Source organism: Leptonotus elevatus, chromosome 17, assembly GCF_054856555.1.
Source record: "Leptonotus elevatus isolate MCC_2025b chromosome 17, RoL_Lele_1.0, whole genome shotgun sequence".
Taxonomy (NCBI): domain Eukaryota; kingdom Metazoa; phylum Chordata; class Actinopteri; order Syngnathiformes; family Syngnathidae; genus Leptonotus; species Leptonotus elevatus.
The window spans coordinates 4,613,806-4,641,743 of NC_141255.1; the positions used below are offsets into that span (position 1 = coordinate 4,613,806).

Genomic DNA, 27,938 nt, shown 5'->3' on the forward strand with positions numbered 1-27,938 from the left:
GGACAAACAGTGGTGAGAATTGGGGTAAAGTTATGCCAAGGTGTAGTATTTCAAACAAGTGTGGTCATGTGCCAACCGGGGAATTTACTCCTTCATTGCATTTTTAGCTTTGGCGCTTTGTCACGCACCAGTCATGGTTTTAGTAATGCTTCAAATGGATCTGCTGTGTAACACTGTATGATTTGTATTTTTATTATAACATTTTGCATGCAAGTGTCGAAAAGCATAATAAAATATCTGACACACTAAATCCCCTGACATTTTTTTTTTTAATTCAATGCTCATTTTAAACATCCAATTTTGCATGTGTTTGAATGAGGCACGGATTTTAAGAATACATTGCTCACTGTACATTTGGAATATAAAGCAACAGATTACAATTCAAAACGCAGATATATATCTATAGCAAACATGCACTTGAAGATACGTCACAAATAAAGTCTCACAAAAACAAATTGAGGAGCCACAATGCAAATAGCTGCAGACTGAACCCATTTAAGTCGTTCATGTGTCATTTTACACCATTTAAAATATATTGTTCCAGTGAACAGGCCTCATATTCCTTCAATAATTTCTAAATGTCTTGCAATACATACAAAGATACCAAAAAAAGACTTTAAATTTAAAACAAAAACTGGACTAAAATATTGTAAACAGCATGTCTGAAACCTGTAAGGTTTTAAACATCAAATGTAGAGTTGAAACTCACCTTATGAGTCTGAATGAACACGTTTACTTTATACATGCATGTATGTTGGTCATATCGTGTTACAAATGGTGCCTTGAGATACGAGTTTAATTTGTTTCATGACCACGGATCGGAAACAGTGAAACCATCTTTCCCTATTGAAATGAATTGAAATGCCATTAATCATCTCCAGCTTTTCCATTAAACAACAACAAATACATTACAAAATATTATACTTTACAAAAACATAATACAGGCTTACACGAAGACGGTTACGACTCCTAAGTAAGCTGCTTTAATATGCCTGCGAGAATTGTTATATCGTGTCATTTAAAAATCATTCACTCGTGCCAAGCTAATGCTTGTTGTGAAGTGAGTTTGGCTCATTTCTTGAAATAACTCAGAAGAAGAGTTACTTTTATCTCAAGGCACCACTGTATTTAAAAAAAAAAGAAAGAAAAAAAGATTATAATTAGCCGACTGGACAACCAGGCAGTCTGAAGGCATCTGGTACGCTGCTGTCAAGCTTACAGATGATTTTATATATTCCTTTCTTCCAGCAGGGGTCGCTGTCTCTGCCCGTCCAAATGGCCGAGTGAAACTCCCTCAAGGCCACCTCGGACACCTCTATAAACCTCTCCGGGACCTGGAAACAGCAACAAAAAAAGTAAATTAAATAATCCTGACTTGCTCTCCATCCCATTTACAAACATGAGCGGCTTAACCTTCCCAAAACATATGAGCATTTAAGTCAACGATTTACCTGGTAGATGTTACTTTTATTGTAGTGCATGTTGAGTATGCGATAAAGTTCTGTATCCCGGCCCACTCGCAGCTGACTCTCTCGACACAGGCGCGGTGTACCATCCCTGGGTCACACACACACACACACACAGACCCCAAAATAATCATTTCAATGCATTATGACATTTCCCCTCTTGGTGGATATATCATAATAACAGTACACAATTTAAAAAAAAAAAGCAAACCAACCGGGTGAGAGCCTCGCGGACAGCCTGCCTCGCAAAGCGCTCCATCTGGATATAGAAGAACTCTCGGAAGTTGCTGAACCATTTAATCATCTGGGAGGTCACGCAACGGTTAAACTGGACGGACAAACACAGAAACATCAGTGGCAGGGAAGAGCCGAGTACGTATACTTGATTACTGTACTTAAAGGGGAAGTCAACCCATCAACTTTTTTTTGACAATAATATGTTATATGCAACCCCACTAGTCTAATCATGACATTCTGATTAATATTAAATTTTGGGAATATGAGTTATGAAGCAAAATGCAGCCATTTTTTACCCATCTCAGGAAGCGGCCATTTTGCCACTTGCTGTCGACTGAAGATGACATCAATTTTGCCTAAGTAACAACCAATCACAGTCTCGCTTCAGAAAACAGGTGAGCTCTGATTGGTTGTTGCCTGAGCCCTGAGCAACGTTGATGCCAACTTCAGTCAACAGCAAGTCAGTGGCAAAATGGCCGCCCCCCGAGATAAATGAAAATGGCTGGATTTTGCTTCATAACTCATATTCCAAAAATGTCATATTAATCAGAATGTCATGTTTGAATTGTGAGGTCACATATGACATACAGTATTATTGTCAAGAAATGTTTAAGGTTGACTTCCACTTTAAAGTCCACGACGTGGAAAACGAATGCTACTTTGTTTAGCATATTTTCCCTACGTGCTTTTTTTTGCCTTCACATTACTACATGTGTATGAGCTGCAAAAATATACAGGGAGTCCTCAAATTACGGTGGAGTCCCGTTCCTATGCTTCAGATGTAACCCGAATTTCGACTTAATTCGGATTTCCCCGTTAAAGTCGATATTTACACGAAAATACTATGTACAGTAATTACAAAAAAAAAACAGATTTGCGCGACCTGGAAGAGCCGGAAACAATATTTTGTGTTTCCGCACTGACGTACGGCAAAGCGGAGCTAATTCAAACTTAAACACGGAAATGTGACATGCCCTATGGCGAGCCGACCTGCTGATGGACGTCCGTTGCTGGAGGTAACAACAACAAAACTGTAAATAACTTTAAAATGGCGTGATTACTGTGGCAAATTAATAAAAAAGAAAGTGGCACAGACGAGGCATGGGCGCCGTAAAGTCGAAACGACGTAGGTCGCGTAGGACGTAACTCGAGGACTCCCTGTACTGTATAGCTGGAATATATCCCACAGAGTCGTGGGGGGACTTTCCACGTCGCAACAACGAGGCACTCTAAAGCAACCGCGGCAGTCCGAAGCCCTGTCCACACGCTGATTCTCATGTGAGTCTTAAAAAAAAAAAGGAAAAAAAATAACCTTCCTTTTCCGGCTTCTCTCCGTGACATGCACACGCTCCCAGCAGACAACGAGGCACTCTAAAGCAACCACACTGACAGACTAACCAGATGCAGAGGCATCGCTGGCAAGCCTTTTCTTTTTAAGTACAGAGTGTGGAGTACTGCTGCCAGCTGGGATAAACTTGAAATGAACTTCTGCATGCGCACACACCTTAACATCAGGAAAGTACGTCTTGAGTGTGTTGGAGCTGGGATAGCGAGCGTAGAAGAACAAGAGTTTGGCTTTCTTCAGGTGGCAAGGAGACAAGCCCTCCTGGGTGTATACACGAGGCTGGTTAAGGAGATATGCTGTTGAATTCAATCAGAATTTTTTTTCCCAATCTGTTGCCATGCCAATCTCCGTAATCTGCCCAGCGTGTTCAGAATCAGTAGCGCCGGCCTATGAAACATCAAGTGTGTCAACAAGGGGACTGTTTCTTTAACCAACCAGATGTCATTGCCCTCGATGACATCACAATGACACGCGGCACAGTTGCATGTTGACATGCGTTTTTTCAAAGATAATCATGCCGCATTTTTCTCTACAAAAAGGATATCCCCCCTGTGCCCAGGTAAAGCTCCCCTCCGTCCATCATCCCCCCTGCCCTCACGCCCCTCTCCCTCTCTCTGCCGCCGTGGCGCACGAGGGAGGGTCCCAGGTGACCGAGCAGGGGCAGCGGTGGGAAGGAGGGGTGCGTGGGGAACTCCAAAAAGGGGTCGGAGTTGAGGAAATCCTTGCGGGACGACGGGGGGAGATGCGGCATCTGCGGGTGGTGGAGCGAGCGGGAGAAGAGCTGCTGCATGGAGTAGTGGAGCAGCGGTAAGGCCAGTTGAGGGGCTGGGAAGGATGAGGAAGAGGAGGATGAAGAGGAAGATGAGGGTGGGTGGCCACAGGACGGGTCCTTGGATTGCGGCGCCGGCGCTAAAAGAAGGGGAGGTCGAGGGAGGTGCAGAGAGAGGTTGGGGTGACTCGGTGGAGGCGGGCCAAGGAGGGGGCGTGTCTTCTGGAGGTCAGGTGACTTCTGGGCCACCAACGGCAGGGCCAGATCTGTGGTCTGGGCGCCATGAGGAGGCAGGTTGCTCATAGTTTGCAGCTGTCTTTCGCTCTCTTCATCGTTCCCTCCTGGCCTCTCATGCTGACCTCTGAACTCTCCCTCCACTCTTCCTCTCACCTCATTCTCGCCCTCGCCAGCTTCGGGGCAGGATGTCTCGGTGTACATACGAAGGACGCGGTCGATGACTCTGGCCACGGCGCTGCCCAGCTCCAGCTTCAACGCCTGGGCGAACTTGTGCCCCCCTTCCTCGTCTTCGTCTTTTATCTCCCCATCCCAGTCCAACCACAGGCCCACTCCCTCCATCACACTTTCTCCTCGCCCCCGTCCCGTCCTCGCGCCGTCTTTTTGATTCTCTTCTCTTTGTTTGAAGCTATAAAAAGGGGCAATGAGAGAGAGGGGCTCGTTTTCCAGAGCACCTCCATCAAGGTCCTCCTCTTCGTCAAACATCCTCTCAGCGATGTCCTCATCCTCCGCCTCGCCTCCATTTCCACTCCTTTTCACCTCCTCTTCATCCGTATTGCTCTCTCCAAAGGCCCTCAGTACTTTCTCCTGCAGGGCTTGGAGTCTTTCCCGGGCCTCCTCCAGCTGCTCCTTCAGCTCCGCTCTCCTCCTCCTCCTCAGCTCCCTCCTTCCCCCGCCGCGTCTCGCACCGCCCTCTTCCAGCTTCATCCTTTTCACCCTCGCCAAGTCCTGACTCCAGCGGGCGCCCGCTCGCTTCTTCACCTCGTCGTCAGTTGACGACGACTCCTGGCCTTCTCGCTCCATGTTTCTTTCCTCCGCCAGGTGCGAGTTTTGAACGCCGCGTGGGGTTCCGCAGGACTGGGTGAGGTGTTGCTGGATGAGGGGAAAGCCGAGGGGTCTGAAGGCGGTCGGAGGAGGCCGACCTCCACCCGGAAGCCCTCCGAGCATTTCTGCCGACAGGAGTGGGGGCGCAAACGGGTGGACTTGCGGGTTGGAGTCATCGAAGAGGTCTGAGGGGGAGTCCATCACTGGGGGGAGAGTTCAAGGGCATAAATTAGGATTGTTTGGTTTTCGGGCGCGAACTGTGTTTGACTAAGTGCTAGGGGTTTGAATCTCTCCACAAGAGACAATTTAATACGTTTTTTTATACGTGGGGCGCGAAACGATTCAAAGACGGTTCAACTTGTGCAATTGGTCAGATTCGATTAGATTCGGTTCGATATGGTACGGCTCCATTCCAGAGGGTATGATATAAAGACTTTTTTGTTGTCATTCTACATACATTTGAATGAACTTGTCGATACTGTTAATGTGCCATTTTCATCTATGAGTTTATATCGCTCCGATGAAAGATCATTTGATATATTTAAAGTGGAACAATTTAATTTGGTTCGATTCTGTACATCGTTTACAATTTAAATTGAAAAAAGAAAAAATTATTTTCTGGTTAAAACCTGTTTTTGTTCCGCCCCTAGTACTCATATTTGTATTGATCTGTAAAAAGTGTTATTGAGTATCCCTCACTAATATTAATTTTTTTTTAAACTAACATTGACAAACAAAATACTTAACACCCAAAAGTGGCCAAATTACAAGCAAACGGAACCAAAATGTGTCCAAAGTAAACTACAATGCACAGTAAACTCCCGGACGAGCCCCCACTTCATACATTTCAATGAACGTATCAGTACTGTAAATGTGCCATTTCCGTCTAAGATGAAAATTCGAATCGATCGTATGGTATATTTCAAGGTGGAACGATTCGGTTCAATTCAATGCACTTGCATCGTTTAACAAAAAAAGAAAGAAAAGATATTCTGGTTCAAACCGGTTTCTGTTAGACTCCTAATAAGTGGCCAATGACATCATCATTAACTCATTCACTCCCAGCTATTTTCGCTGAAGCAATCCCCTTCGCTCGCGGCTGTTTTATTGGATTTTGACTGATTTTGCAAGGCCCACAGAATATTGTGTTCTATTGCTATAAAAACATGGAACTTACCAAAAGAAAGATTTGAGTATTTTTTTTCATCAGGAAAAAAGTATATTTCTGTTAGTTTCCGTTATGCAGCAATTAGCATTAGAATGTAGCTAAGTTTCATCATTATTCACAAATCAGTTTAGAACTGTGGGGGAAATCAGCTTTTTTGCAACATGGGGGCTGCATCATATCCTTCTGTATGCTCTAGCATTAAAAAAAAAAAAAACATTACAAAAAACGTATAAATACATCTTTGGGACACTTCAAACATTTAAAATAGAACGTATTTATTCGTTTTGGGGAGAAAATGAGTTAAAGAAACCATCAGTACACAACTGCCACATACTTCATTTGGAGCTGTTCACAATCAATATATATCTCATAACATGAAAACAACCGTTTTTTTCACACTGCATGAATTCCCAACTCCCCAGTGCCCACTTTGGCCACCAGGGGGCAGCGTAACACATACAGACGCATATACTGTTCACCGAAGTGTCTCGACTCCTCTCAGCTCAGTAGCACAGCACTAACGTTAGTCACTCTTTGCAGAGGATAAAGAATATACGTCTGTGAGCATATTGTCTGTCTGCATGTGTTGCCGGCTTGTGCCATAGCACCGCAACGTAGATGCTATTCGGCGTTAGCATCGGAATAGCGGATTTAAAGGCTAAGATATGTGGTTGGTTTAAATACAAACTTTACTTGTAAACGTGGCAATAAACAGCTTGAAGCCTCTATTTTGAAGACTATTTAAGTGTGGAGTCCACTACTTTCCTACAGTATGTGGAGAATAGTCAGGTACATGTTCAATTGTGACATTTCACTCTTCTCATCGCCAAATGTCCCCTCCTTCCTTCCTTTGTACCCCCGCAATCCCCTCCTCTCCCTCTTATCAGTTCAGGCAGCTTGTTAAGCACTGTTTGATCAGAGTGTTTACCATCACACACACACACACACACACACACACAGACACACACACAGAGGATGATTCACACAGTAGTGAATTCAGCATGAGAGGCTTGTGAGAGGGCTAACAATGGTCAATGGTCCTCTGGGAGGGAGATGGACTCAGAACACCACGTACGTGTGTATGCGATCGTGTGTGTGTGTGTGTGTGTGTGTGATCAGTATAGTCCGACTTAGCTTTGATAACACCCTTAATCCACTTCAGATGGATACACTCACCGCACACGATGGACGGACGGACGGACGGATGGATGGATAGTGAGCATGTAGGGTCCCCTGGTGAAACACTAAGAGAATAATCCCCCTATAAATAGCTAAATATCAATTATTCAAATGCCCTCTCTTCCCTGCTATAACACCGCCCAGATGGCAGGCAGGCCAATGCGCTTATATGCGCCGGCCAGATTAGCTTTTTTAAAGCCAGACGCAAAGCTGGCCAAAATATTAACACTGAGCAATGGACATGAAAGCCATGTTGCACTAGATTAGACATAAACGGGGGGGGGGGGGGGGGGGGGGGTGTATTATTCACGATGCATGCTTGGGAAATTTCAAACAAAAATACTTTACATCCTTATGTACGCACAACTCTATTTTACTTTATTTTCTAATCAAAGTTAGCATTTTTGTGTGTGTAAACGTTCAAATTCATCCATGACGACAATTTATGGGTTTAAACCTGCCATCATAAAAAAAAAAAAAAAACACTTGGCAACATCTGTATGTGGAATACTGACACGTGTGTGTGTGTGTGTGTGTGTGTGTGTGTGTGTGTGTGTGTGTGTGTGTGTGTGTGTGTGTGTGTGTGTGTGTGTGTGTGTGTGTGTGTGTGTGTGTGTGTGTGTGTGTGTGTGTGTTGGCTAATTGGCAGTTGGACAGATGATGTCGCTTTGTGAAAAAGTAATAAAAATAAAAAAAAGCTGATTTTTTTAAAAACACAAATAAACTCTAATGACATAAAACACTTACTCAGTCAGGAGAGCTCCAGCGGGCTCTCGCCGAGGTTTTCCACTCAGGTGTCCGCTGATGTGCGCTCTTCCGCCGTCGACTGTCCTCAGCTGGCACCCGCGGTGATTGTGGTGGTGGTGTTCGAGAGAGAGAGAGAGAGAGAGAGAGAGAGAGAGAGAGAGAGAGAAGAGAGAGAGAGAGAGAGAGAGAGAGAGAGAGAGAGAGAGAGGAAGGAGGGTGGGGGGCTCGGACATGTGAGTCCACAGCTCTCCGGCCGTGTTGTTTTGTATTATTCAACCGCCCCCACTAGTGATCCACTTCTTCCCCTCCCTCACCAACGCAATCTGTACCCGGCTGGCACAGTGTGTCATCATGCTCCAATGCTGCTGCTGCTGATGATGATGATGATGATGATGATGATGTCCACTTGACGAATCTGCCCCGCCCATGTTGGCCTCACTATATGTAAATTAGTGTAGGCAGATGTGGCAAACACTTAAGTCGAAGTATGCATACGAGAATGTGGTACAGATTCGACTCTTATAATTGACTTAAAAGTACAGGAAGTTGCCCAAAAAAAACGACATTATCTCTCTCTCCCACTGATTAATGTTGTCATCACTGCCCTTCACATTAGTGCCTCCTGTTTATTGTCTTCCCCCTCTGCTTCTGTTAGGCAACTCACTGAAAAAAAAAAGCCCTCAGTTGTCATGGAACCAAGGCTGGCGAACAAAAGATGGACGCAGCTACAGATGAGGGTGAGTTTATGAGGTTTTCAGGGGGGGTGGGGGGGGCTCACATGGAAGCAGGCAGTCAATTAATATTAATAGGAGTAATGTGAAAAAAAAAAAACATGCAGAGGGAGGATGGCAGGAGATAACAAGGTCAATGATGGCTGCATCTGATCTAAATAACAAAGGACCGCGCAGTGTGTGCGCGCGTGTGTGCGAGAATGCAATTGATGGCTAAAAGAGTCCCCTAAAAAGCGCAAATGGCTGACAGAAAAGTGCAGCCCGAAGCTTTAAATGGTGCGTCATTTCTCTCAGGTCTCATATTATGTAAACTACTCAAACACTATCCCCTCTCATCCGTCCATGCACACATGCAGCCACTTTTAGTGTCGGCTTATAAATACAGCATCCCCAGAGTGAGAGATACAGTATAACATCAATTTGTAAAGTGGGTGCGTGTTTGAGCATAAAAGGATCAATAGATGGCATAAAGTGTATGTTCATCGATTTGCTTGCAGGGCAATGTGATGGGCCTTGATGGAAACATGGGAGGGGGGAGCAGGAAATGGCAAGAAGAGAGCATAAAGCTCGCTTTTCATACATTTCCTAAATGGCACTCCACAACATGTGCGTCCGTGGCTGCTGCCTACCTGGACTTTGTTACATGCATGATGGCACACACTCGCATGCACATGGGCAAAATCCCACCTTGTCTCTGCAGCTGAGCCCCTCACATTACCTCACATTACTTTCATGTGGCTAAATACCACTCGTTGACTTTATTGACCGGTTTCTCTTGCATTTTCTATCCAACCGTACACATGAAGGGGGAGGCCAATGGCATACATTAAAACTGCGTGGCCGCAGAAAAAAGCGAAAGTAATCTACTGTAGTGCCTCATGATAAAAACACTCGATATTCCCCGTTGAAATGTCATATTAACTCATTCACTGCCATTGACGGCTATAGACTATTTCTATTAGTTTAACATTTTTCCCACTTTTGTCAACAGTATGAAAACCTAGATTTTTTTTATTGTACATTAAGAACAGATATAAAATGTGTGATTAGTCATGCGATTAATAATGATTTAAAAAATAATAATCGCCTGACACCCCTAATTTTTAATCATCTCTTCTTCTTTTTTTAAACGGGGAAAAATAGATTATTAAAAATTAAAAATAAGAAATTTATTAAATTTCTTTCTTTTTTTAAAAAAAGAAAAAAATTAGGGCCGTCATGCAATTAAATTTTTTCGTAATTAATCGCATTACTTTTTTCTCTAGGTTTTCATACTCTTAACAAAAGTGGGAAAAAATGTTAAACTAATAGTTAAAAATAAATTTTTAACGTCTAAATCCGTCAATGGCAGTGAATGAGTTAATCTGTTACACCCCCCCACCCCCAAAAAACAACAACAATTGTAGTGTGTTTTAAAACAAAGAAAAATTACGCTCCAAAATGCTTTACCTAATAAAAATGTTCAATCCCACTTTTTTTTTTCCATCCCAATGCCAAGTAACCTATACCAGTAGTGTTTTTTACACATCACATTTAACTATTTACAGATTATTTCAAAGAAAGACCTTTTGTTTCGTTCTGACAAAACAGTCAGTCGGCATCACACTAATAATGTACTCGAAGCAATAATATATACTTTGTAAACTTTCATAAAATTGTAATGCAGTTCATAAAAAAATAATAATATATAATTCTGTCAGAGATAAGAAATTTGAAATAAGGCTGGAGTCAGTACTCGCCCATCCCTAGAATGTAAAGAATTAAACAATTTATGCTTCATTTCGACATTGGGCTGCTCCTTCTGGTGTGCATGCCTTGGCCACTTGGGGGCAGTATAATACAGACATGGAGATGGAGGAGACTGATACAAGTCTTTAAAAAAGCTGCAGTAGCAGTGATATAAAAATTTTTACGGAGGATAAAGAATTGTTATACTAGTATTTATCCATGTTTTGCTTCACTTTTAGTTTTAAATATCTGTTCCCGAAGGCATAACACAGCTGCTCTTGGTTAGTCTGTCTATTCTATAGCCTTTCCCATGTGTTAGCATTAAGCTAGCTAACTTATAGGCTAAGTCATGTCGTTGTGTTTTAACTCATTCACTGACATTGACAGCTATAGACGACAAAAATTCATTTGAACTATTTCTACTAGTTAATTTTTTTCCAAGAGTATGAAAACCTAGATTTTTTGTTGCTGTTCATTTAGAACAGATATCAAATATGTGACTAATCGTGAGTTAACCAGTGAAGTCATGCGAATAATTACGATTACAAATTGTAATCGCCTGATTTCATTTTTTTAAATAATCTTTTCTTTTTTTTTTAAAGGAAAGATGATAAAAAAATTATATATAAAAATATATAATATAATATAAAAAAACACTAGGTTTTCATACTCTTGTTAACAAAAGCGGAAAAAAATGTTAAACTAATAGAAATAGTTAAAATTTATTTTTGACGTCTATAGTCGTCAATGGCAGTGAATGAGTTAATTACAATTATTTTTGTTTATTTTCACAGTAAACTTCAACTGGGAGTGGAAATGAACTTCTTCTTTTTTTTTTAAGAGTTTTAGGATCGGACAAACTGCCACATAACAGCACTTTTTTTTTTCTTTTGCTCAAAATGTACGTGAACATTTGGTTCGCTCATATCTCAAGGCACGGCTGTACTGCGATTGTGTGAGACTCACGCTCACACATACACGCTGAAATAGCTGAGGGCAAGGTGAATGAAAACGAACAGCCACAGACAGTGAAAACGCTCATACAGGGGTGCGTGCGTGTGTGTGTGTGTGTGTGTGTGTGTGTGTGTGTGTGTGTGTGTGTGTGTGTGTGTGTGTGTGTGTGTGTGTGTGTGTGTGTGTGTGTGTGTGTGTGTGTGTGTGTGTGTGTGTTGGATGAAGGGAAAGAGGAAGCAGCAGAAGTGGGTGTGGGGAGGGTTGAAAAACACAAAGCAAAGAGTGTGGCGGGCAACCAAAGGTGTCAGTGTTGGCGCGATGGCGGCCGGGCATGTAGGTCATAACTTCTCCTGCGCACGTGGGGGGGGGGGGGGGGACCAAAATAATGTACAACGCTTTGGAAAGTGGGCCTCTCGCCGTGTGGTCAAAGGTTGGAGAAGCAGTTTTTCCACACACATGGTGAATTCGCTTGCATACAAAGTTGCACATAACAGCTGCCCTCCCTGTCGTACGTGCACACGTAATGCACCATGTATGGCACAAAATGATGCGCGCACACACACACACACACATCCATTTTGATCCCTTGTGATAACACGCACGGTGATAAGCTATTATGCTCTCAGGCTGGAGTGTTTTGATGGTATAATTGCAGTGACCAGTGAGGAGAAAAAGAGAGGGATGGAAAGGGGGATGGTGATAGAGGGGGGGAAAAAAAAAAAGAGCGTGCTGACACTCTCAGCATGCTAATGTTATTCCTCCATTTTATCCATCCATCCATCCCTCCGTCCACGTTCTCGCTCCACGCAGGTGGAGCGGCGCAAAAAGCGAGGGATGGGCAGAGCGAGGTGGAGGGCTGTGTAACAGGATGGAGCGGTGTTATCTTCCACTTTCACCCCCCCCCCCCCCCCCCCCCGTCCTCGCCACAATGCTCAAAACAAAAGTGCCAGGGAGAAAGAAAAAAAAAAAAGATGAATACAGAGGACGAGGGAGGGTCACTTTTTCCATCCCTTCAACAATAAATGGATGATCTGTGCTTATCCTCTAATCGTATCCCTCCTTTTTTCCCCTCAGTTATCTCCCGCTCCCCCACGACCGCTCTTTCCTCTGCTTTTGTCAGCTCTCCATCTGTCTGTCCTTCCACTCGTCCATCATCCCTCTCTCCTCTCCAGGGAGGCTGCATGCCACCGATATGATCCCTCTGCTTCCTCACACTCGGTCAAAACCTTTTTTTTTTTTTGTTCCCCCCTCCCAACGTCACCTTCTAAAATAAGCAATCTGTGGTGTAATTCCAAACAGTATTTATTAAGAAAACAGTGCAAATTACTTTATACACACGTCCAATGAGAAAATATGGCAGATGGAGTCTGTAGGTTTTGGTCCGAACGAGCCACCGTGCAAATGTTTTTAAAAGGTCAGTCCTGAGAATTTGGTGGTTCTTATTGTATGTTTATTTTTACAATGCATGTTCTCGTGGTGATACACTAAAAGCCGATATCGGTATTTTAGGACAACATACCACGTAATGGATTTATCCCGTCAATTCAGACATGTCAAGAAAGCTGGAAACATACTCAACGTAAAACGCTGCCTGGAAACTTCAAAATGAAGCTAAACAAGTCAAGCGGCGTGACGGCATTGCCGCTAGCATGAGTTTTCCACACTTCGTCTTACATATTGAAGTTTTTATTGACATTTTGGCCAACATTGTCATAATGCCATCCTGAAAGTATTTTTAATTGCTAATTTAGGATGCTAAGAAACCCCTCGTTAATTATTCATCGTATGATACACAAGTCTCAGACGTTCATGGCTAGCAGCTAGTGTTAGCATTAGCAACAAGTGCCTGGCTGGCAACAGTAAATGAGTGACAGCTGTTACCTGGCTTGCTTGCTTTCAGTCTTTTTCAATATCCTAGAATTTGATGAACTTTTTCATTATAAAAAAAATAAAAAGATAAAAAAAATAGAACTTTGTCTTCATTTTATAAAACACCTTTGCCTAACTCAAAATGTCAAATATAGCCATATAGATTTTAGGAACACAACTTTAAGCTATTAATACCTTGTTATTTTATACATGGGCCATGTATAAAATAAGATGCTTCATCCATCCATCCATCATTTGCCGCTTATCCGGTCGGGTCGCGGGGGCAGCAGCTTTAGCAGGGAAGCCCAGACTTCCCTCTCCCCAGCCACTTCAACCAGCTCCTCCGACGGGATCCCAAGGCATTCTCAGGCCAGCCGAGAGACATAGTCTCTCCAGCGTGTCCTTGCCCTCGGGACATGCCCGGAACACCTCTCCAGGGAGGCGTCCAGGAGGCATCCGAACCAGATGCCCGGGCCACCTCAACGGGGAGGAGTAGCGGCTCGACACTGAGTCCCTCCCAGATGACCGAACTTCTTACCCTATCTCTAAGGGAGAGCTCGCTGGAGATCACGGCTTGAAGAAGCCAACAGCACCACATCATCTGCAAAAAGCAGAGATGCAATGTTGAGGCCACCAAACCGGACCCCCTTGACGCCTCGGCTGCGCCTAGAAATTCTGTCCGTAAAAGTTATGAACAGAATCGGTGACAAAGGGCAACCTTGGCGGAGTCCAACCCTCACTGGAAACAAATTCGACTTACTGCCGGCAATGCGGACCAAACTCTGACATGGGTCGTACCGGGACCGAACAGCCCGTAATAGGGGGCTCGGTACCCCGTACTCCCGAAGCACCCCCCACAGGACTCCCCGAGGGACACGGTCAAACGCCTTCTCCAAGTCCACAAAGCACATGTGGACTGGTTGGTCGAACTCCCAATATATCCGGATATCGGATATCTGTTTCATATTGCACTTTCAAAGTTGTGTTCCTAAATCTTAAACAGTCATATTAAACATTTTTAGTTTATTTTTTTTGTTTGAAATGGGCAAATGTGTTTTAAAAATGAAGACAAAGTACTATTTATCTTTTGTTTTTTTTCGCTGTTCCGAAAAACGATTCGATCTGTGACTCAAATCTGTGATTCGATTCAAACCGTGACCGTTGCTGTCACCGTCAGTACTTCATCTCTTCTGTCATGTTTGTGGGGGCGCTATTCCCCAAAACGGCAGTAAAGTAGGCGGAAGCAGTGGCGAAGAACTGGTGTCTAGACACTATTGGCGAAGAAGAACTGTTGGCAAGTTTCCACTTTCACTCACATACTGAATATCGTGATATTATGTTGAGAACATTTCGGACAATATATCGTAGATATCGTGATATTATCGTTTTCACGGGGCCACATATCGTCACAGCGTCGAATCGGGAGTTACTCTATCGACCCATCCCTAGTATGTTCGTCCTGTGCATCTGTGGGTGATGCGTGTCCTTCCAGCAGCTTCTCGGCGTGTTCCAGATACTGAGCGATCTTTCGCATGACGTCCTCCTTTCGCGCTGGATCCGGATCGTCTGGAAACACGAAGGAGGAGGAGAATTTCCAAATCAGGTTTGCCGCAAAAAAAAAGGGGGGGGGGGTCGTCACACTCAAAGGGCCAAACCCAATGCGCTTTCCCACGAGATAAACCATTACAGCACGAGACTGCACGCTTCGTTATGTTCTGAACCAAAAACCCGTTTGATTCTGCTGAGATGCAGAATATGTAGTGGGAAACAAATGCAGCGGAACCGCAGGTTTAACCTAAATGAAGTCTTGTCAGACATTGCTGTGATTATGGGGTGCAGCACTTTCTTGAGTGAAGCTTTTGCACTGCTGAACTTTACTGCCTTCGCCATGTAATTTATTGGTTAGCTGCAGTATAGACTTTCTAACAACAGAGGGTGCTATAATACTGTAATGACTGGGATTAGCTTAAATAATGTTGATATTAAGTTAAACATGAAGTTTAATTTTCATATATTATTTTATTAGTCATTTATATTCTGTCGACTCATTTTTGTGCCGACCCCCCCCCCCCCCACAACTCTAATAATAACAACATATGATTAAATTATTTCAGGTGTGTATCAAACAGCTCTTTGCATTAACCCATTCACTGCCATTGACGGCTATAGACGTCAAAAATTCATTTGAACTGTTTCTATTGGTTTAACACTTTTTCCACTTTTGTTAACAAGATTCATACTCTTATGATTTTTTTTTGTACATTTAGAACAGATATAAAATTTGTGATTAATCGTGAGTTAACTATTGAAGTCATGCGATTAATTAAGACACCTGACGCGATTAAAAAAAAAAGATTATCAAAAATTAGGGGCGTCAGGTAATTAAGATTTTTAATCGTAATGAATCGCATGACTTCACTAGTTAACTCACAATTAGTCACAAATGTTATATCTGTTCTAAATGTACAATTAAAAAAAATATAGGTTTGCATACTCTTGTTAACAAAAATGGGGAAAATATGTTAAACTAATAGAAATAGTTCAAATGAATTTTTGACATCTATAGCCGTCAATGGCAGTGAATGAGTTAATCAGTACCCAAGAAGTAACTCTCTGTTTCAAAATGGTTGCTGACCGCTGAATTTGATTTAAATTTTTGTACTTTTTGGAACGGATTAATAACGAAAACCAAGGTTTCACTGTATAGGTGTTGACAACATGACATCCAGCTTATTTACACAAACACGAAACTCGTATTCACACCTATTTAGAGTCATCAAAGACGCTAACGTGCATGATTTTGGAATGTGGGAGGAAGTACCAAGTGTCCATTAAACTGCACCCAGGAAGGCTGAAGCCAAGAGTCGAACCCCCCCCATCTCAATCAACTGTGAGCAAGACGTGCTACCATGTTCCATGCTTGTATCTCACCCTTCACTCCAGTAATGAGCACGTCCACCACCGTCCTGTATCCACAAATGGCGGCGCTCACTTCTCCCTCCGCCTCCTTTGCAATGGCAGACGTCAGCTCGGCGCCCGCTCGGTTCAAATACGTCGCCTCATTTGCCACATTGCTTATTGGCAACGAAAACAACTCGGAATGGTCGCCACAGGATTTGCATATGTCTGCAACAGATGGAGAAATTAGTTATTTTTTTTTTTTATTTTAGGCTTGATTTGCCTATACCTCGTTTATAGCAGGGATCAAACACAGCCAGGTCATTGTCAGTCAGCGCCGGCCAGACAACCTCTTTCGGCGGTGAGGCGCACCCTTCCACCACCGCGTCATAAAGTTGCTCATCCTCATCCTCCTCCTCCTGAGATGTTTGCGATGTGTGCGTTCTGGCTGGAGACGTGACTAGAAAAGTTGATTAACTACTGTATGACTTGTCCACATGTTGGACAGCGAAACCCCCCCCCCCATTTTGCAGCATAAAAATTGCTACTAATTGCTAAAAATGAACCACACCTCTGTCGTCCAGCTCTGCTTCCGTACAGGCGTCGTCTCCTTCAACTTGACTCATCTCGCTGTAGGCCTCAGCCGCTACTTCAGGCTTTCCCATGTTAATCCCCAGGTTGGTACCCAGGTCCTGGGGCAAAGTGGGCGCCTCCCTGCCCGCCTCCTCCTCTGCCGGCTCGCAGTCCGAGGCTCTCCGCTTGGGGAGGGGGATGAGAGGAGCCGGTAGATCGGAGAAGTTAGGTAGGTGCTCCTGAGGCCACGTGACATCTCCGTCCTGTGGCGGGCAGAACAGAGGAGTAGGAATCATTCACTAATTATCTGACTCAAATTAAAAATTGTTTTGGATCACTACCCAGGCGCGATCTTATTATTGTTCCATATTTACAACATACTAGATCCAGCACATTGTGTAACATTACTGTATATTATTTTAAGCCGAGTGTATACTGTTCATTGAGACATGTCAACTAGGGATAGACAGATAATCGGCACCGATATTCAGCATTTTATGAATATCGGCATCTGCCTCTTTTTTTGTTTTGATGGCAGATATATTAAAAACTGCCTGTGGCTAACCTAATAGCCGTTTTTTAGCGGCTATTTGGGAGTTATCCCAGGGCTAGCGTGTGGGTGAATGGTTAACCCGCGAGCTAACAGTTAGCTTGCGAATTAGCAACAATTTGGGAGTTAGCGTGCGGGTGAATGGTTAGCCCGCGAGCTCACCGTTAGCTTGCGAATTAGCGACTATTAGCCCACGAGCTGACCGGCTAGCTCGCGAATTAACGGCTATTTGGGAGTTATCCCGGGGTTAGCGTGTGGGTGAATGGTTAACCCGCGAGCTAACAGTTAGCCCGCGAATTAGTGGCTATTTGGGAGTTGGCATTATAGTTGGTGCAAAAGCTGATGGCAAACAAAAAACCTTCAACATGTTGCAAATCACAAAAGCTGTTTAATAAACATGTGCTTGAAGGCATTTAAGCAGTCAAGTGCTGTAGTTTTTATTATAATTTTATTATTAAAATGTTTGACTCCAACTTTTTTTTTTCTCCTGCAAATGTATATCGGCTTCAAATATCGGTTATCGGCCTCCCTGACTACCGATAATCGGTATCGGCCCTGAAAAAAAAAGCATATCGGTCTATCTCTAATGTCAACATAAGAAATACGTTTAATTCACTGCCATAGGAGGGATATGATATGGAGTGGAGTGGAATGTGATTGTGTACATTTTGTCTTACCCTGAAGAAGTCCAAGAGCTGTGGGCTGTTGAAGAGTGCAGGTATGCTCGTAGAGAAGACGAGCATGTCTTCCGCAGCCTTCCTCCTCTCCTCAATCACAACCTCATCGAACCTGGCTAAGAACAGTAACGCAAATTTAACAGGAAAACATCACACAAATCAGCGTTATTCGTCACTAACCCCGGTCAGTACCGACAGCGACAAACTGATGCATCCCCACCCTTTGACAAATATTTTCCCAGGCCAAATTTTGTTCCCAAGTTTGGTCCCTGCTGTTAACACAGGATGATGGAGCTAAAATTGCGTGTGACGACTGACTTGACGATTACGATTTGGTTCGGCCTTGAAATATTGATGGACTGACAATCATGGACTGGTGACCTGACCACTGGTGAATGACGAGTGACGGACCGGCATCATTTTCTGACACATCCACCTTTGCCAAAGATGTGCGCTGGTGGAAACGGTGGGAATTCCTCTTCTCTTCGGAACAGGTTCCTGTGCGTGTAGGCCAGCTCGCTGTGGAGTTTCTTCAGCTCCGAGTATCTTGTCCACACGACCACCTCCTTCACGTCCTCTGGATAAAGCTTGGACACAAACTAGAAGGTAAAAGTATCACATGTTGAGTATGAACATGCATTTGCTACATTTGAGCAGGGGGGAAGCAAGTCATGAGGTTGGATTTGCCAAGGAAGATCAAGAACACCTCTAAACCTGTTAAGCTACGGACAAATGATTCCCTTTGATTATGGTAGAAGGAATTTCCAAAGCACTTCTCATGAATGAATCACAAGATCTCATTCATGCACTCATGTGCCACACTGCGTATGTCAGAAGAACTTAACTCGCTCGTAAAAATTACTTAAAACAATTACAACAATTACGTAAAACAAACTAAATCAGGACATAATCAAGGCAGTCTTGATGTAAACCGGTAATATGTAATCGTCATGGCAAAGTAGTTTTGACGCTGAACGTAACTAACCCTTGCTGTCACTTTATACTCCGTGTGTCCTTTCTCGTGCGTGCGTATGTCAGTGACGCTGAAGAACCGGTAAAATTCTTCGTCTTTCCGTGACATGTCCAATTTTGGCGATAAATAAAACCAAAACAACGCGTGCGGACTCAGTTCGTGCATTGACAGCGGCGACTCCTCCGCCTCCAGAGTCACTTCCGGGTTCCGTGTACGTTACACGTACGAGCGTGCGTGATGACGTAATAAAGACCTCTTTTGTTTGCAGTTTGAATATGTTGACAAGTTTTGTCATTTGTATTCTGTCAATTAAAAACAATTCTGTTTGAATATGGCAAAAATCTATGAATTATAAAACGATATTAGGAGCAATTTAGTAGCATTAAATTGCATTGTTATTACCAAGTTTATGTAATCCTTGCACACAGTCTTATAAATTTGATCCAACGATTTGATTTAGTGTTACATGCAATCATAAATTTTCATTTAAATAGAGCATAAATGCAGTACAAAACAAAACCACCGGACTGCGCTAGAGCTAAAATGACTGTACGGACCAGTCAAGTACTGTACTCCGATGTAGTTGCAGTAACAAAAAGAACCCTCCAAGGGGCGCTCAAAGTAACAATATCGTTTTAAAAAAAGCACATTGTTCTTCTCGTACTTTCATCATGCTGTGTCGCGTGTACAGTATTTCTAACGTATTTATTGTCACGTTTCTTTCATAAACAATAAAGTAGGAGCTCTGTTTTTGTTCTTCTTCAAAACAGACGAAAAAGATCAACGTTTTGGGCCTCATCCTGTCTCACACTAACAGAACAAAGGCAGAAACAACAAACATACTGAGGAAGTCAGCGTCTTTAGTGAATGTATTTCAACTCCATCGCAAATGCCCGTTAATGGTTGATAAAATAATACATTAAAAAATAATTACTAATGGTTGATAAAATAATACCTAAAAAAAAAATAAAAGCTAGCAGAGGATGGTTTCGATCCATCGACCTCTGGGTTATGGGCCCAGCACGCTTCCGCTGCGCCACTCTGCTACCATACGCACAATTACACATTTCTAAATATAAGTCTTTTAATATTTGCCTGCATAATGAGTTACTATATACTGCCTATATCTGTGTTATCAGTGAAAGGCCATAAAGCAATAACATGACATAAAAACCATGTGACTTTCCCTGATTTATGTCATAAAAGTCCCAAACGAGTGTCTCAACATGTGTGCATGGTGTACGTATTGTGGAATTTGAATGCAGGGCACGTTGCAAGAAAGGTTCAACTGGGCTCCAGAGTGATCTGTAACAATTACTTGAATACACCACACTCAATAGGAGTTAGGCCAGTCTAAACCGGTTTTGTGTGTGCGTGTGAACCTCCATCTTGTGCAGGCAAAATAAACTCCCTCAGAGGGATCAGACAGGAATTTCTAGTGAGGCCCTGCATGTGTGTGCTCACGTGCATCCGTGCGGCCCTTCACACTTGGTACACATGCACCCTCCTGAAATAGGCTTTTAGAGCTTCTTCTTGTGGCTACTGAAATTCTAGCAAAGCTTTATGTTGAAAAATAATTGACTGTTGCTTTCATTCAGTGCCTAGTATTCAAATGTACTGCACCCCAAACTCAAAAACATGTTCGTGGGCATCCTGCCCTTTCCCAGTTTCCCCTCTTTACTAGCTCCACCTCTTGTTTCTTGGTTAATCTCTTCTTTTCCTGGCGTCTTATCTCCCTACATTTTTCTGAAAGAAGATGGGACTGCATGGGAACACCTAGTTTTGTGCAGGGCCAGCCACCGTACATCTGTTAAGTCCACATCTCTGTTACAGAAACGCGGCCAAGCGCACACATCCACGGTCCACAGCTAAAAACAGCAACAGGTGGCGCGTGTGTTTGACTTCTGACGGGGTCGAATCCAAGTCACATGTTTTTTGAGGCTACTTTTGATACGACATCACGTTTCTGTTCATGTGGAATATAGCTTGAAGATCACTCAAGGGGCTGAACTAGATTTTTTTTCAGTCAAAATCGATGATGTGACTTATTATACTTATAAACAAAAAAACATGATTAAAAATACATTTCCGCAAGGCCAACTCCTGACCTCTTAACCTCTACCAAATTCCTGGGGTTTTATTGAACCCGGGTTAAGGACATGAATACATCTAAATACAACTTTGCAGGTCTGAGATTATGAAAATAAGATGGTGGGAGATGAGTATAACGGTCAACCTAGCTAGTTGTGGTGTTGCTGCCTTGAAACTAGCGATGTGAAGTGAAACGCCATCTTGGTCGGCAAAATGTTATGTTTAATAATACTCAGACATCTGTGTGCTAATAAGAATTTAACGTCATAGATTGCATTAAATCGTCGATATTAAGTTTTAAAGTCATTCAACCTAATCGTTTCCTCACCAGTGAACATCACAGACCCACAGCGACCCATCCCCCCCAAACATGTTATATTTGCACTGTGAACAACATAAATATATTTAAAATTATGCTCAGTTGTCGGCCTTAATTCTAGCCATTTGTATTTTGAGTTTAATATGTTGAAAGAAGCAATTTAACTACTCATTCCCCAGCAGTACACGGCATATCCTTTCTATAGGAGCTTTTCCCAGAACTACACTAAGGTACGTGTATTTTAGTATCACGACTGTTCACTCTGTATTTTGATAGCAGTGCTTTTAAAACTTCAACCAATGATCCAATCAAAGGGTGACAAGAGTAACGCAATTTGAATGAATGAATCGACTTGATCACAAGATCCAATGAAGCCTTTGATTGCATCACAAGTTGTTGACCCAAGTTTTAAGAGCGTTTGCATTATATTCTTAGTTCACATAACTCCTAGCAAACCTGTGTTTCCAGTACAAACTGGGCCAAAGAACCCATAGAAGAACAAACGAGTACATACAACCTACGGATGCACCGTAATCATTTGAAGCGTTTATTGTGCTCATATATGATGATAGAAAAAGTCTTTAGGGCGTCGTCTGTACTTGTTTTCTAGGAAGAGTGTCGCCACCCACACGGGAGGAGGGCTCACAACTCACCAGGCAGGGCAGCTACATAAACACACTGAGCTGCTTTTCGAATCAGATTACAAACCGACTGGAAAGGATTGGCCAAGTACAGCCACGGCTTCATTATTACCACAAAACAGGTAAATACAATCATTTTGTTGCCTAGTTTTCCAACAGAAAGAACATGTGCCGCTGTGATGACGTAGTCGGTTTCGTCATCTTTCAATAACGTGTTAAAAGTAAGGGGAAATATTATTTATCGGTCAATTGTGGCCTGAATGAGCAGTCGGGTTGCCCATTCGGTGTTACTATTACAAAATACTTTTTTTAAATAGTTTTTTTTTTAATTAATAATTCATCAGTTGGTTGGTTAGCACGCTAGCTAGCAACAGCCTCGTGCAACGTTTACAGACAATTACGTCAGACAATAGCTCATTGTTGTCTATAGGGCACAGTTAACTGATTTATTATCGGCAATAGAGCCTCAAAGTAGTACATGTAACGAAGTAGCTACTATTAAAGTTGTAGCGTCTTAAAAATAAAAAACAATACTTGCTCCAAAGGCCATTAAAGTGGCTTTTGTCCCCCTAAAATGACAAAAACGCAACATATGCTCTCAATGCTAATAAAGTGGATTTTTAGAATGCCCAAAACATAGTATTTTTCTCAAAAGACTGAGTGGTATACATGTGTAACAAGTGGTATATTGTGTAAAACATGTAAAACTCAAACCTTGCTCTCAAGGCCAGTGGATTTGTATATTTATTTTCATCAACTATTATTTCTTATCTGGACCCATCTAAAAGCTAAGTTCGACTGCTGTCAGTTCACCTAAATGACCGCCATTTTGTGTCCGTTTTCCATCTGCACCATTGAATAAAGATGAACGCAGAGGTTGACATGAAGGATGTGGAGCTCAACGAGCTGGACCCTGAGAAGCAGCCCATGACAGGTGATGGGCAGGAGGTCAGCGGTGAGAAAAATGGCAGCGTCATGGTTAAGGTTCCTAAAGAAGAGGTGGCGTTCACTGGCCTGTCCAAAGAAGAACTCATGAAGGTTGCTGGCACTCCAAGGTAAGAGCTGCTAGACCGTTTGGTGGATCCCCCCTGGGGTTCATTCTAAAAGAAAGGCCTTTGTTTTTAGATGGGTCAGGACCCGCTGGGTGCTGCTCATCCTCTTCTGGCTGGGCTGGGCTGGCATGCTGGCCGGCGCCATCGCCATCATTGTCCAGGCACCGCGCTGCAAACCCATCCCGGACATGAACTGGTGGAACGAGGGACCTCTGTACCAGATTTCGGATGCTGAGGCTTTCGCAAATGATTTGGCAGGTACTAAATGTATTGCTTTCTAACTTTTTAGCATTGAGATTGTGAGGCAACACTTTGACACTTGATAAACTCCTCAAAATAGCTCGACTTCACGTGTCCCGACTGAGACCAGGCTCAAGTTGTCACTGCTTGGCTTCACACCAAACTTGCTGACACATGCAGTGTCTAAAGGTCTAACGAACACGAAAGCCCTGAGTCATTTTTTTTTTTTTTTTTTTAGTATCATGTGCTCTGATATCAGCTGAAGGTTAAGCAACTCAAGCGTTTTTATGCGTGGCTAACAGCTATTCAGTTAGACTTCTGCTATTTTACAGCTTTAGCTAGGCTCAGCGCTTTAGTTACCGCACTCACTTAGGAGGAGGGGGCATTTATTGTGCCGCTGGAGGGGAGGCTTGGCTGGCGTTCCAACAAATTTTGGCAGGATTCCAATCACCAGCCACGCATGAAGGAACTTTTTGTACTCACATGGGCCGCAAAGCGGGATTGTTCGCATGTTCCTGCCTTGTGTCAAGACAAGCGACCTTCACATCCCGCAAACAGTCTCTCTCCTCTCTCCTCGTGCAGGTATTGAGAAAAATCTGGACGTCGTCAACCAGCTGAAGGTGAAAGGTTTGGTTCTCGGCCCTCTTCACACCGTGCAGGCGGACCAGCCCAACACTCTCAACCTGAAGCAGATTGACCCGAATCAGGGGAGTGAGAAAGACCTGATCACAGTGCTGGAAAAGGCCCATAAGAAAGGTGGGTGCCCCATCCATGTTGTCGTAATTCGTGGGGGGGTGAGGAATAAGCCCAGCTGTGAATAGTTAAAAAAAAAATGCAGGTAATTGACACCCCCTTAAAAATGCTTAGAATTTGCTTTATTAATAGTTTAAACTGTGACTGTAATTAGCAGTAGTTTATAATCCATTTTATAGTATTCCCCTTTAAAAAAAATCACTTAAAATGTTTCCTTGACAAATTGCATGTTGCTTTAGCGCCATCTTTTGGCAATTTAAAAAAGGCCCCCCAAAATGTGGTGGCTTATATTTTAACTCATTCCCGCCATTGACAGCTATAGACTTAAAAATAATAATTTTAACTATTTCTATTAGTTTAACATTATTTTCCATTTTTGTTAACGATAGTATGAAAACCTAGAATTTTTTTTCTACATTTAGAACAGATATAAGATTTGTGATTAATCGTGAGTTAACTTGTGAAGTCATGCGATTAATTACTTGAAAATTTTAGTTTCCTGATGCCCCTACTTTTTAATAGTCTTTTCTTTTAAACAAAATTGTTTTAATAATCTTTTTTATTTTTTATTTTTTTTTAGAAAAGATTATTCAAAATTAGGGGCGCAAGGCGATTACAATTTTAATCGTAATTAACCGCATGACTTCACTAGTTAACTCACGATTAATCACACATGTTATATCTGTTCTAATACAATAAAAAAAAAATCTAGGTTTTCATACTCTTGTTGACAAAAGTGGGAAATAATGTTAAACTAATAGAAACAGTTCAAATTAATTTTTGACGTCTATAGCCGTCAATGGCAGACAATGAGTTATATATATTTTTCAGACCCATTCCGATACTGATACCATACCGTTTTTCATGACATCCGTTATTGCCGCATCGCTGATGTCACGTGACTTTGAGAGCATTTCTTCCGATCTTAGGTATTTCTGTGGTGCTTGACTTGACTCCAAATTATCTGGGAGCTTCCCCGTGGTTCAGCGGCAGCGACCTCAACGACGTGATAGACAGCGTCCAGGTCAGTCGGACTCACTGACACACACTCGATACAAATGAGCTCCTCTTGAGGTTTCACCGTAAACGTCTCCTGTGCGCGCGTGTCTCGCAGGCGGCGGCGGAGCACTGGCTCAATCTGGGCGTGGACGGCATCAAGATCTCCGACCTCGCCACGGCCTCCAACGCCGGCGACTTGTCTCGGTTGCTGGCTGCGGTTAAGGGGAATGACACCGAGGAGGACACCAAGAAAAAGTAACGGCCACTTAAGAAACTTCGGTTTTACATTGAATATGCAAGAAGGTTGCAAGTTGAGATATTTCCAGGACTTGTGGGAAATGTTTCCATTTGACATTTAGACGCTGTTGCTCAGCGTGGGATGAAAAGCATTCCAGCGCTGCAGGGGAAGTTTAGCGAGCGGCTTCAAAGTGATCATTGTGTAATCATAAAGGGATTTCAAAGTCGGTTGCTTCTTTTTGGCTCTTCAAAGTACCTTTTTCAGCCCAGCCAGGATAATTTATACAAACATGTTCATTTAGCTTTGCAAAATGTCAAACGTGTTGTATAGGAGGACATTATGTTGTGGTGACCAACATGGCCGAACTGGATGTGATTTGTCCAGGTTGTTGATGGGAGTGGCTGAAGGCGTTTCAGCCGTCGAGCTCTCCCAGTTGCTCAATACCTCCGGCGCTGATCTGGTGCTGTCCGACCTGCTCAGCGCCAAAGGTCAAGGTAGGCAGCCGAACGCTCATCCCCCACACACCTCCATCCAGTTCTCACATTTAACGGTCGGCGCCTTCCAATGTCATCGGCAAAAGGTGTGGAGCGCATCAACGCTTTGAACGTCCTGCACACTGAGCAGAGAAGAGTGTGCTGGGGTCTCGGCGCTACCCAGCGGGAACAGATGTCCAAACGGGCCGCGTCTCGGGCGCTGATCCGACTCTACCAACTGCTGCTTTTCACCTTGCCCGGAACGCCAGTCTTTAGCTATGGTGACGAGATTGGCCTTCAGATGCAGGTAAGGCCACTTTGGGGTTTGCTTTTTGAGGTAAAAAAAATCCCAGACTTTATTAAAACAAGTCATCATTATGCATTCGAACAATCTCACAGCACCACCAATATTGGCTACCTTCCGCCATCTAGTGGACAAGCTTAAAATTGTTCTACCCTTGAACAAATATAGCACTGAATATTAATCATTGATATGGTAAGACCATTTGTTTGTTCTTCTGTGCCACACTTGAAGCACATTTGACCTTTTTAAACACTTTTAAAGTAGTCCTTGGCTCTTTGTCAAATCCAGTTGAAGTTTACTGGGAAACTGACATGAAATAAAATAATTTATTATGTATAAAAACTAAAATGTTCGACAAAACATCTGATTTTGTGCTAATGCTAAAATATAATGTGAAATACCATAAATGAGCTAACATAAATTAGCATTCATTTTTTTTACTATGATGCCTCAAGCAACTGTTAATTGCTGTAGTACTACAAAAAAGTCTAAATTCTGACTTGTGGGAGTATTGAAAAAAATAAATTTACGCGTTGGTAAGGGGAATGTTCTCAAATATTATAAAGCTTGCAATGTAGAAGTGGCATGAATGATTATCTAACCATGTGCATTTGCGTCCTCATCAGGGTGAAAAAGCTCCCAAAATGGTTTGGGACCTCGACAAGGAACCCAATGCCGAAGGAGCCGCCGCCAACGAGACAACAGAGGTCAGCGCTTGACGAAGCCGAGTGCTTCTAAATTAGGACGTTTTGGTTTTCACGCTTGCTCTATTCTGCCCCGCGCAGGCCGAGCGCGAGGAATACGTCGCCGTGAGGAAGTGGTTCAAATCCCTCAGTGACCTGCGAGGCAAAGAGCGCTCCCTCCTCTACGGCGACTACTACCCTCTCCAGTCCTCCGCCTCCTCGCTGGCTTTCCTGCGCCTGTGGGACCAAAGCGAACGATTCGTCACGGCGGTCAACTGGGGCGACGCGTCGGAGACACTTCAGCTCACGTTGGTGCCGACAGGCAAGTTCCGCCATGCTAGTCAATACTTTTTGATTTATTTTTGCCCCCCTTGTTTTATTATAAAAAAAATTTTTACCCCTGTGTGACGTGCACTCATGGTCAACAACGGGGTGCTCTAATGCTTGGGGCCACAGTTTAGACACACACAGGGACATCAAGATTATACTCTATTGTAAATAATCACAATTATCCTCAAACGTGTACAATGTATTTCAAGGCAAATTTCTGATTTCTCTTTACAGGGTCAGAAGAAGTCAAGTTACCAAAAACTGCTACGGTGAAGTTGTCCACGGATTCAGAAATGGAGGTCGACTCTACAGTGGACCTGGACAAAATCACGCTGAAACCCGGACAAGGCGTCCTCCTGCAGTTCCCCTACTAGGGCTAAAGATGGCGATAAGTTGCAGGAAAGTCACCAGTAGATTGGTTTGACAAATAGGTGGCTTGTTGAAACGCCTGACACGTTTTACAGAACTAAATTGGGTTCATGAAAATGATACAATTATTGTGTATTGGCCAGTCCAGTTGCATTTTGGCTATTTGATTTATTATTTTTGTTTAAAAAAAAAAAAAAGCTGGCGACCCTCCAGACATGCACTCCATGAATATGCAGATTGTTTACAAAAGTTTGACATTCCGTTATTGTTGTTTGGCTATTTCTCTGTATGCTTTTTTTTTTTTAGAAGTAACTTATAGTCAGATTTTTTTTTTTAATTCTTAGAAGAAGTTGTCCATTTATTGTTTGGATATAATTTGAAAGCCAGCCTGAGCCTGAGAGGCGCAAATGTTCTGACACTAAAGAGTTGTTGAAGAAATGTCTGTTAACGGAAATGAATAAACAGAAAGTTCTGTACTGACTTGCGTGTACTTGTCATGTGTGACAGTGAAACGTACCAAATG

The 27,938-nt window shown here is 43.0% G+C and overlaps 3 protein-coding genes across 3 annotated transcripts; 1 reads left to right on the forward strand and 2 right to left on the reverse strand.

The window, feature by feature from the left end:
- Positions 1–176: 176 nt before the first annotated feature.
- On the reverse strand, positions 177–8,130 carry prox3 (prospero homeobox 3). Its single transcript, XM_086059587.1, has 6 exons — positions 7,971–8,130; positions 3,592–5,079; positions 3,208–3,314; positions 1,682–1,794; positions 1,452–1,557; positions 177–1,334 (listed from the first exon to the last, which is right to left on the reverse strand). Coding segments are annotated over exons 1-6 (1,989 nt in total). The 5' UTR covers positions 7,972–8,130; the 3' UTR covers positions 177–1,160.
- Positions 8,131–12,667: 4,537 nt separating this feature from the next.
- On the reverse strand, positions 12,668–19,126 carry snx15 (sorting nexin 15). The gene is made up of 7 exons (XM_086059592.1): positions 18,936–19,126; positions 18,387–18,549; positions 17,951–18,066; positions 16,722–16,986; positions 16,440–16,610; positions 16,184–16,378; positions 12,668–14,818 (listed from the first exon to the last, which is right to left on the reverse strand). The coding sequence occupies exons 1-7, from the start codon at positions 19,086–19,088 to the stop codon at positions 14,679–14,681; spliced, it is 1,203 nt and encodes a 400-aa protein (XP_085915718.1). The 5' UTR covers positions 19,089–19,126; the 3' UTR covers positions 12,668–14,678.
- On the forward strand, positions 18,541–27,895 carry slc3a2a (solute carrier family 3 member 2a). The gene is made up of 12 exons (XM_086059588.1): positions 18,541–18,556; positions 21,944–22,096; positions 22,839–23,029; positions 23,100–23,284; positions 23,849–24,022; positions 24,949–25,043; positions 25,134–25,273; positions 25,641–25,750; positions 25,837–26,036; positions 26,660–26,740; positions 26,819–27,038; positions 27,281–27,895. Exons 3-12 carry the CDS (start codon positions 22,839–22,841, stop codon positions 27,418–27,420), a joined length of 1,536 nt encoding a protein of 511 aa, XP_085915714.1. The 5' UTR covers positions 18,541–18,556; positions 21,944–22,096; the 3' UTR covers positions 27,421–27,895.
- The last annotated feature ends 43 nt before the right edge of the window (positions 27,896–27,938 follow it).

Bases quoted from the DNA above. Each gene is read 5' to 3' on its own strand.
- snx15 (XM_086059592.1), bottom strand. From the start codon at position 19,088: ATGCACGAACTGAGTCCGCACGCGTTGTTTTGGTTTTATTTATCGCCA. The intron at 16,987-17,950 runs GTAAGACAAAAT...TGCCCGCCACAG, and splicing joins AGCTCTTGGACTTCTTCAGG to GACGGAGATGTCACGTGGCC. The intron at 16,379-16,439 runs GTATAGGCAAAT...CATCTGTTGCAG, and splicing joins TGATCCCTGCTATAAACGAG to ACATATGCAAATCCTGTGGC.
- prox3 (XM_086059587.1), bottom strand. The intron at 3,315-3,591 runs TATCCTTTTTGT...CTCGTGTATACA, and splicing joins TTACCTGGGCACAGGGGGGA to CCCAGGAGGGCTTGTCTCCT. The intron at 1,795-3,207 runs GTGTGTGCGCAT...TTGTCCGTCCAG, and splicing joins CGTACTTTCCTGATGTTAAG to TTTAACCGTTGCGTGACCTC.
- slc3a2a (XM_086059588.1), top strand. From the start codon at position 22,839: ATGAACGCAGAGGTTGACATGAAGGATGTGGAGCTCAACGAGCTGGAC. The intron at 24,023-24,948 runs GTGGGTGCCCCA...TTCCGATCTTAG, and splicing joins GGAAAAGGCCCATAAGAAAG to GTATTTCTGTGGTGCTTGAC. The intron at 25,044-25,133 runs GTCAGTCGGACT...CGTGTCTCGCAG, and splicing joins ACGTGATAGACAGCGTCCAG to GCGGCGGCGGAGCACTGGCT.